The following is a 10,120-nucleotide window of genomic DNA, read 5'->3' on the forward strand; positions in this document are numbered from 1 at the left end:
TGTGACTCGAGAAATGCTGTGTTCCAACCACCAGATCAGACAGCTCAGGCTATATATAAAAAGTGGCTTGTGTACGTGTGAGTATATGTGTTTGATCTTTCCCCTCCCTCCCATATTCCCCAGATAGCCACACTCCCGACGTGTGCCCGGAAACGCCAGGGCACTCAGGGGCCATCTGTGAGTGATAATGGCCCCGGCACACAGAGCTCAGCATCAGCAGGAAGGAGAGTCCTGGGGTGCGGGGCCAGGGCAGGATGGTGCCCTCTTCTCACCAGTCCGTGGCTGCCTCCCCGGGGGCTGCACTCATTTACCACACCCAGGACCCTTCATTGGGCCCCACAGAGAATTTAGGGTGCTTCTGGATACCTGTTCCCCAGGGCATGAAATATGCAAATGGATGGCCTGCTCCTGTATGTTTGACATGAGGCATGAGCACAAGTTAGTGGCTGTGGAGATGATCTTTTAAAAGATGTTTCTATTGTAGCAAAATGCACATAATGGAAAACTGATCAGTTTAAGTATTTTGAGAGTACTTTGCAGCAGCAATGTGTACCTGCATACCTCCACGGAGTTGTAAGCCATCACTACTGTTCATTTCACCCCAAACAGAAACACTGTCCCAGGGACAAAGAACTGGGGTTGGGGGGTACCCATCCCCGTCAACCCTGGCCCTGCTCACCTCTAATGCACTTCTACTCATCGATGAGTTGTCTGTCCTAGATATTTCCTGTAAGTGGAATCATGCTTTTGTGTCTGATCGTTTTCACTTAGCGCATCTTCAAGGGTCATCCATGTTGTAGCGTGTGTCAGAACTTCGTTCTTTTTATAGCTGAATACTACACCAGTCATCATCTGCATATACCACATTGTGTCTGTCCACTCACTTGTTGGTGAATGCTTGGCTATTGTGAATAATGATTTTACAACTATTTGTGTACAGCATCTGTTTTTTAAGTTACTTTGGGTCTGTGCCTAGGCGTGGAACTGCTGGGTCCAGTTTCCTTTTGCATTGTTGCTCTTCGTTGGTTTTTAGGTCAATGTTAAGTTCTTGGAGTCTTAACCATCTTTAGCTCTCTCATCTTTGTAAAGTCAAACTCAAAAATAATTTCAGAGGCTGGTGTTGCGATGCAACTGGTTAAACCACTGCTTGCAACGTCGGCATCCCATACTGGAGCGCCAGTGTGCGTCCTGGCTGCTCTGCCTCTGATCCTGCCCCCTGCTGCTGTTCCAGGAGAAGCAACACATGATGGACCACATACTTGGGTCCCTGCTACCCACATGGGCAACCCAGATGGAGTTCCAACCTCCTGGCTCTGGCCTGGTCCAGCCCAGGCTGTTGCAGCCATCTGGGGAGTGAAGCAGATATCTTTCTCTCTGTTTCTCCTTCTCTCCCTGCTGCTCTGCCTTTCAAATCATTAAAATAAATCTTTAAAAGATTTTTTTTAAACCACAGGCATTGTAGTAAAGAGAGCAAAACATTGACCCATAATCTGATAGTGCAGACATAATCGCTAGAAAGTTCAGGCCTATTCCGTTCCATTTCTTTGTGTATTCCAAGAGACATTAGCACATCTCTGTGGCTTACTTTGAAAGCACTTTTTTCTCAGATACATTTCTGGGACATGGTTTCTCTCTGTTTGTTTTGTCCTTCTGTGCTTCCTCCCCCCCCCCCCCCCGCAACCCCTCTCCCCATCTCCACCCAAGCCCAACGGAAGAGAGTGTTGGAGAGGCGGGTGCAGGGCTGAGGAGTGGGCGGGCTCTGTCTGGGTGATCGCAGCTAGCCTGGTGGGTTTCTTCCTCTGCTAAATGATATGCTTTCTTGTTGCAGCTATCAGAAGGGCTGAATAAAAGGAAAAGGCAGCTCTGCAGCAATATTCTGCTAATCTGTGGCGGTGCAGCTCTCAGCACTGTCCAGCACCACCCGGAGCGGCTCACCAGGACCGGAGGGGAGCGTTCACTGTCAGTCCTGAGTGTGATTCTGTTCAGTTTACTATTTTCTGCGCCATCTCGTGTCACTTCTCATGGATTCGGATGTGGTGGGAAGGAAGAAGGCAGAGGAGGAGAAGAAAGGACAGACCCTCTGCTTTTGGGGGCTGGGATTTGGGCATTTGAAATGTGATCATCTCTTTCGAGTGTCATTGTTTGTTAACATTTTATTTGTTTTCCTTAAACGTCATTGGATAAGTTGAACTCCATGGACTTTGAAGTCTGAATTCAGCTTCCGTTGGACAACTTGCTTCATCCCCAGTGATGCCGCGGGTTCTGTCTCAGTGGTCATTCCTAGTGCAGTCGATTATCAAGCAGTGTGAATTCCCAGTGAGTGGGTGGTGTTGGAAGTGTGTGGATACCGCAGTGTGTGGAGTGATTGACAAAGCAACCAAAACACCAAAAAGTGCGAGCCTTTACCCTCCTCTATTTCTTTAATCCGCTGTTCGAAGAACCTCATTTTGATGGTATCACCAGTAGTTACCTCTGGGCCAGGTTGGAAATGAAATCAATTTTTAACCACTACTTGCCAAGAAATCGCCTTATGAGAACATGGTGTGTGTCTCTGACAATGCATGGCACATCTAAATTGGTCACTCATCATTTTATCTCCCTGCTTATGTACTGGAGCATGGCGAGAGCCTGGGGCCCCTGCACACCCCCTCCGCGGTTCCGTGCATCCGCACGGCTGGACCTGACGCCGCCTCAGGCTGTTACCTCTCTAGTACATGCAGGTCTCCACGAAGAAGCTGGGACTCGTTCACATGTCAAGATCCAAATGCTGTGCAAACAGTGTAAGCTTAGGTCTCCTGTAAACGAAAGGTCATTTCTCGTTTTTGTTCTTTTTTTTTCAACGTCTCCAACATGGATTCCAAAGCATTCTCAGCACCAAACATGAACACATTGCTGAATGAGGAACAGTCACAAAAGCTGTGTACCTGTATATAGCTCTACACGACATGTCTGTGGATACAGAGTTCATTCTTTAAAGCACATGCCAGGGGAGGAGACCGAATTTTAAGGTCTTTTACATCCAGTGACATGGTACTAAGGAGAATGAAGCTCCTAACGCTGCCACTGAAGATGATTAAAAACATTCAACTTGTTCTAACTCCGTGGCACTCATGACCAAACCTGGCAAACAGCTACAACTCTTGTATGGACCCATTTTCTTGTCACTGGAAGCAACCCTTCCACATGTATGCAAGTGGGAGGTGAAAACCCGCTTTTTTTTTTTTTTAAAGGATAAACAATGAATTTAAGCATGAGTGGCCTTAATCAATAGAGTTGTCTTTCTTTGCTGCTGTGGAAGGGATTCCAAACAGATGTCCCTGAGGTCTTGCATTGAATTTAGTCATTACTCTTACTTTTTAAAACATTGGTGCAATTAACTCTGAGCCTCTCTTGTGAGCCATAGAGATATTTAAAAGACAAACTCCTTATTTATTGAGGAAGAGGAAACCAGCTCCAACTTGCACCTCTGCTTGGTGCATTGGGAGTAACGTAGTCACGCAGGTTTCTTGCTTCTGGCTTTGTTCTTGTCAGTGAGTAAAGCAAACTACATAAAGCTTACGTGTCGCCTAAACAATCCAAATATGTTCATGTTTAAAACGTTTGTCCTTTAACTATCAAAGAGATCTAGGTGTTGGTTGAAGAAGTAAACAGAGTTCTTTGCAAGCTTACATGGTGACATGATGTCACACTGGAAACCCGGGCCACAGATGAGTCCCCGTGGACAGTTTGGGTGTCCTCAAGGGGCGGTCTTCACTGCCTCCATAACCAGGTCCCGACCTGAACTCTGCAGCTGAATACTTGAAGTAGGAAGTAGAAATTCCAGTAGGTCAAATAGAGTCCTTGAAACAAACAAAACAACCAGTTGTGTGTGGCTATCTATTTCTACGTATGTGCCAATTTTGTCACAGCTATTATTTAGGGGATCATGTTTTTGCCCCACTTTGGTTGATTAAAAGTATTATTGATCTCACCTTGATGGGGGCTTATCACTTAGTCCCTGAAAACTTAAAATTCTATCCAACATAGCATCATTTCTCACTTCTTGTACTATTCTCTGATATTTCAGTATTACCCCCCAAAAATCCCTTTTCACACCCTATCAAAGAGTCTCTGGGTTTACAGCAAACACTGTGATGCTAGGGAAGGTATTTCCTTTGCACAAACTTTGGCAGATTCCCTTCTGATCATAAGGTAGCTGGAGATAGTTGGGGCTAACGATTAAGAGAAGTTGGTCTTACTTTGGGCAAAAGCAGGCTTGTACCTTCTACCCCACTTGATCTCCATGTACAGTCTCAATTTTGTACTTAATGAGTTTTGTGTATCCAGTATGCACGTTAACAGCGTGTCAACTTTCATTTAGAAAGTGGGTTTCAACTTCCTTTTTCAGCAGGTTCTGATGAGACCTCAAACGTGTTGACGTGAGCTCTATCCGCAGTGTTCTTGTGCAGAGTGGTCTTTGAATGCTGCCGGGGGCGGTGTATCTAACTCCCTGAGACCCTCGTTTGATAGTGCTTCTTGTAATATTTCTCCAAGTGAGTGGCATGTGGGTTGTGATATTGACCATGTGATTATGGACATCGATATGACAAAAATAAATAAAACTAAGGAATCCTCGAAACTTCCAGTGGGCATGTATTAGCCAGTCATTGTAACCTCGTGTCTAGTAGAAGTACAGCGTAAGCAGTGTGTACAGTTCATGACCTTGTTATCATGTGTTTGAGAAGTACTTTGTGCTGATCGCCTTATTTATATTCATCAAATAAACCTTGTTTCTTTCTGACGTGAGTCCATTCCGTCTCTGATGCTCCAGTTGTGGTGGTTTCTAATGTGTTGGGGGTTGAGGAAAAAAGGACCAAAAAAAAGGGAAGTCATTGGCTCACAGATATCTTTCTTTATGTCTGGCTGGAGTTAGTGATTCAAATGAAGAGATTAAGCCTTTGGCACTACTGCCCCTTTTCCTTCCTTCCCCCTTTCCCTCCTCTTGCCCTCCCCTACCTCTTTCCCTCTCTCTCCATCATTAACCCTCTCCCCTCCACCTCCCTCCCTCTCTCCCCTCTTCTTCTTTTTAGAAAATTTGTATTTGTGGGGCCGGCGTTGCGATGCAGCAGGTTAAGCTGCTGCTGTGACACCTGGCATCCCTTCTTTTTTTTTTTTTTTTTTTTTTTTTTTACAGGCAGAGTGGACAGTGAGAGAGAGAGAGACAGAGAGAAAGGTCTTCCTTTTGCCGTTGGTTCACCCTCCAATGGCCACCGCAGCCGGCGCACCGCACTGATCCGATGGCAGGAGCCAGGTACTTATCCTGGTCTCCCATGGGGTGCAGGGCCCAAGCACTTGGGCCATCCTCCACTGCACTCCCTGGCCACAGCAGAGAGCTAGCCTGCAAGAGGGGCAACCGGGACAGAATCCGGCGCCCCGACCGGGACTAGCACCCGGTGTGCTGGTGCCGCAAGGTGGAGGATTAGCCTAGTGAGCCGCGGCGCCAGCTGGCATGACACCTGGCATCCCCTATCAGAGTGTAGGTTCAAGCCCCAGCTGCTCTCTTCGCTATCCAGCTCCTACTAATGTGTCTGGGAAAGTAACATAAGATGGCCCGAATGCTTGGGCCCCTGCACCCGTGTGGGAGACCTGGATGGAGTTCCAGGCTCCTGGCTTTAGCCTGGCCAGTCCTTGGCTGTTGGAGCCATTTGGGAAGTGAACCAGAATATGAAAAGTCTCTTTCTCCGTATCTCTCCCTTTCTCTCTGTCACTCTGCATGTCTAATAAACAGACCTTTTTTTTATAGATACATCTTCCATCTGCTGGTTAACTCCCCAAATATCTGCATTAACCAGGGTAGGCCAGGCCAAAGCCAGGAGCCAGGAGTCAGGAACTCCATCAGGGTCACCCACGTGGGTGACAGGAACCCAAAAACCTGGGCCACAAGGTGCTGCCTCCCAGGGACGTTAGCAGGGAGCTGGATCTGCAGGCCGAGGTGGAGCTCAAGTGTAGGCTCTCCAGTATGTGATTCAGGTCTCCAAGCAGCTGTGCCACAATACCCACCCCAGTTCCCTCTCCCTCGGTCTCACCTGCCCCTCCCTCTCTCCCTCTCTGTTCCTTTGCCCCTGTTACTTCTCTTCCTGTTTTCCTCTGTACTTTCCACTGGGTTGCTTTAGATCCCACTAAGCTCTCTCCAGCTGGTGGCAAAGGTGACTCCCAACAGCTTTGAGTACTTTGTTTTGTTGTTTATTTTTTAGAGGAGAGACTCTCTCTTTCTCTCCCAGGATCCATGTCCATTCTCCTAACAGGACCTTTATTGGCTCTTTTTGGAGCAAGAATGCAATTACCTTTTGTCAAGGATGTTGGGAGGGTGAGTGTGCATGATGGACAGGCTCACTGGATGTAGGACAGGGTAGTGTCCAGTAAGTCTCTTCTGGGGGAGTATATCAGGAAAGTTGGGCAGGCAAAACTCATAGCACTACCACTGCTTGGATGTGAGTGCACACACATACACATGATAATCGTGCAGGAGCTCTCCAGCCTTCACAGCCTGCCTGCGGACCCAGTGGAGAACCTCCTGGCCAGATGTCCTTGTCAAGCCCACGGAGCTCACTCTGCTTCCTTTACAGGTTGGAAGGACATTCCAGGGACTGAATGTCCAGTTCTTCCACCAGGACTGATCTCTGCGAGCCATCGATTATAGAGCTAGGAAGTGTGTTGGATGCCATAGAATCTGCCATCTTCATTTGGCCTGATGAGGAAGGTGGGGTGCATTTGGAGGTGGCTGGTGTGAGTTTGGGACAATCCAAAACTGTCCACAGTTCTCCGGAAATGGGAATATGTGTCCCTGAAGGCTGTCCAGGAAGGAGAGGAAGGGACAAAATCCCCCTCCAGTTGGCCCTTGACAACTCGGGGGAAGTCTTGTTTAGTTTCTGTGCTTTATGGGCTTAGAGCCACCAGGTGTGAAATTCCCGCACAGTCAGGTACCTTTTGGGGGACTTGCAAAGCTGTTTGCCCTTTTCATTCCGTTGACTTTTCATAGAAAGAGAACTTTTGTTGGACAAGAATTTCTTACCTCATAGAACTTCCTGGAGCAGCCGGCTTGCAGTCAGGCCTGGTTATGTAAACCCAGCTGGCCAGATGGGACCTCTGCTTCTTGCCTTTTGGTTCAGAGGGTAGCAGCCTGCACACTGCTGAACTCAAATTGAGTTCCATCGGAATACATGGACTTAATTGTGCTATTCTTGAGACTTTTCTAATATCTGTGAACTGCCATTACAAAAGACTGGAGAGATTTTAATTCTTGCAAGTGCTGATCTTAATTATACTACTAATAAGTAAACCTGAATGATAGATAATTGGATGTTATTGAGCGAGAGGAGCCAGGCCATGGTGCAATGGACTTACACGCGTGGAGTCTTTGGTCCTGGCAACAGTCCTCCTAGGTAGGTACTGTCACGAAGCCAGTTCTGCAGTGTAGGAGATGGGAGCCCACAGCCATGGCGAGAAACAGTATGCACTTACAGAGGGCTTAGTCACTGCTAGATACTGTGCTTACGTGGTCTCATTTATCCTCACAGCAATCCCATGAGGCATACACTCTTGTCTGCCCTTGCAATGGGGAAAAGGAGGCCCAGCGAGCTGACATGCCCCAGTCAGGGGCCCCCAGGTGGTAAGTAGTGGATCCAGGCCTGGAGCCCCATGCTCAGCAAGCCCCTGCACTTAGGGGACGTATTGGGCCCCAGGTCAGAGGCTTTAGACACAAGGCTAGGATGCAAACCCCACCTGCACCTACCCAGTAGTGCTTCCAGGTGCCATCTGGTATCCATGCGGCTCACAGCCCAAAAGGAACTGGCTGCTTCATCATTGACCAATGCGGTTGACCTGTAGGGTAAGAGAGTGCACCACCACACAGTGGAGGTCAAGCCACACGTGGCATGGGGGCCTAGACAAGGTGTAGTATGGGGACCCTCTGTCTGTGGATCCCGCATCCTTAGATATAGACAATAGCTGATCAAAAAAGGTTCAAAAAATTGTTTGCTGAACATGGATAGACTTTTTCCCTTGTACTTATTCCATGAATAATGCAGTATAACAACTATTTACCTAGCATTTATGTTGTATGAGGTATTATAATTAATCTAGAGATGATTGCAAGTATACAGGATGATGTGGGTAGATTATAAGCAAATATTGGGGCAGGCGCTGTGGCATACTGGGTAAAGCCTCTGCCTGCGGTGCTGGCCTCCCATATGGACGCCGGTTCGAGACCTGGCTGCTCGACTTCTGATCCAGCTCTCTGCTGTGGCCTGGGAAAGCAGTGGAAGATGGGCCAAGTCCTTGGGCCCCTGTACCCACATGGGAGACCCAAAATAAACTCCTGGCTCCTGGCTTTGGAACATGGGAGACCCAAAATAAACTCCTGGCTCCTGGCTTTGGATCATCCAAGCTCTGGCCTTTGCAGCCATTTGGGGAGTGAACCAACAGATGAAATTTTCTCTCTCTCCCTGCCTCTGCCTCTGCCTCTCTGTAACTCTGCCTTTCAAATAAGTAAATAAGTTTAAAGAAAAATAGCAAATATCACACTGCCCTATATATAGGACTTGAGCCTCTGTAGATTCTTCTTATCCTCAGGGGTCCTGGAGCCAGTCCCCTACAGGGACAGGATGGCTGTGCTTGTACCTTGGATTCCACCTTGCTACCCATGGGCTTCTCACATTTCTTCTAAGCCCTCAGTCCCTGGGCATCAGCATTTGTGGCTTCCCAAGTGTCCTTGGTCATCCAGGGGGTTGCAGATGGATGGGACATCTGGCGATGGGACTGAACAGGTGTCTCGGGTGAAGGAGGGCTTTGGCTGCCACACTAGCGGGTAGGGGCCTAATGCTATTGGCCATTGGTTCCCAACTTCGGTCATTCGAATGCCACTCTGCCAGTGTGTGCTGTGCCTGAAAACAATATGTAGTTTGACTTAAGCAATTCATTTGAAGTTAAACAATCCCACCCTCATCAATAAGAAAGAATTTTTTGTACATAAACAGATGTCCCCAAATAAAAGAATTAAAAACAACAAAGGAGGAGCTCTGAGCCCAAGGCCTTCTTTTTCTTGGTTAAGGGGAGATTGGCAAAGGTACAGAGGGTTTCTAGGGCCTTGTTACAGAATCAAAAGGATGGAAAATGACCACTGAAGAATATTTAACCCTGTGGCTCCAGGCTATAGGTGTTTTGTTTTGTTTTAAGATTTACTTATTTGAAACGCAGAGTTACAGAGAGAGGGGAAGAGACAGAGAGCTTCCATCTGCTGGTTCACTCCCCAGATGGTCACAACAACTGGGGCTGGGCCAGGCCAAGGCCAGGAGCCAGGAGCTTTATCTAGGTCTCTTCCATGTGGTTGCTGGGGCCCAAACACTGGGGCCATCTTCTGCTTTTGCCATGCCATTCGCCGGGAGGTCAACCAAAAGGACATGAGCCAGTGCCCATTTTGGATGCCAGCATCACAGGTGATGGTTTAACTTGGTTTGCCACAGCACTGGCTCCAGGCTGTGGGTTATTTAAGGCTGTGTCCATGGACCAACTAAAATGATTTCAAGGGCCTACTCATCATGGACCCTTGGGGTTGACAAAGGGGAAAAGGTACAGTCCCAAGAGAGAATGGATGCTTGGCAGACACTCATGAAAGGCACACAGCAAGATGCACGCCGTACAGAGTGCTTTAAGTCTGCCTTTCGATGGAGTGTGGACCCAGAGAGGAGCAACAAGGGTGTATGTTCAAGTGAAAACAGCATCAGATTGTCATAAAGCCACCACCATGGAAATCCCCCCAGTATAATTATTTAGCCTCACTTGTTCTTGGAGAAGCATGTGTTCATACCAGAGTACTTTACAAGGTTCATGGAAAAATGAAATTGAAAGATACATTTAGTTGGGCCAAACAATTTTGAAAGCCATGCACAGTTCTTTCCTAATGCGTTTGCTATAGATTTTTGACATCCCCTGTATGGTGGGGTTTCTGTTTCTGAATACAACTTTATTAATATAGCCATTTAATACCTGACACGGGGTGTCAGGGACAGTAAATAAGAAAATGTTTAGAAAAAATATCTTAACAGCAAAACTCACCCCACACTTTGAACAAAGTCCTAGGTCT

The 10,120-nt window shown here is 47.5% G+C and overlaps 1 protein-coding gene across 25 annotated transcripts in view; it reads left to right on the forward strand.

Annotated features, from left to right (window-relative positions):
* ERC2 (ELKS/RAB6-interacting/CAST family member 2) overlaps nucleotides 1-4,780 on the forward strand; it is a 1,012,357-nt gene extending 1,007,577 nt beyond the window's left edge. For 24 of the 25 annotated variants that reach the window (XM_051852281.3, XM_089306079.1, XM_089306088.1 and 21 more), the window contains one exon: nucleotides 1,829-4,780. In XM_051852281.3, the coding sequence (XP_051708241.1) occupies nucleotides 1,829-2,119 (291 nt within the window). In that variant the 3' untranslated portion in view covers nucleotides 2,120-4,780. The remainder of the gene's footprint in view (nucleotides 1-1,828) is intronic. The other variant, XR_016214779.1, reaches the window with a different exon arrangement.
* The last annotated feature ends 5,340 nt before the right edge of the window (nucleotides 4,781-10,120 follow it).

Source organism: Oryctolagus cuniculus, chromosome 10, assembly GCF_051225735.1.
Source record: "Oryctolagus cuniculus isolate XC-2025 breed Fujian yellow rabbit chromosome 10, ASM5122573v1, whole genome shotgun sequence".
Classification (NCBI taxonomy): domain Eukaryota; kingdom Metazoa; phylum Chordata; class Mammalia; order Lagomorpha; family Leporidae; genus Oryctolagus; species Oryctolagus cuniculus.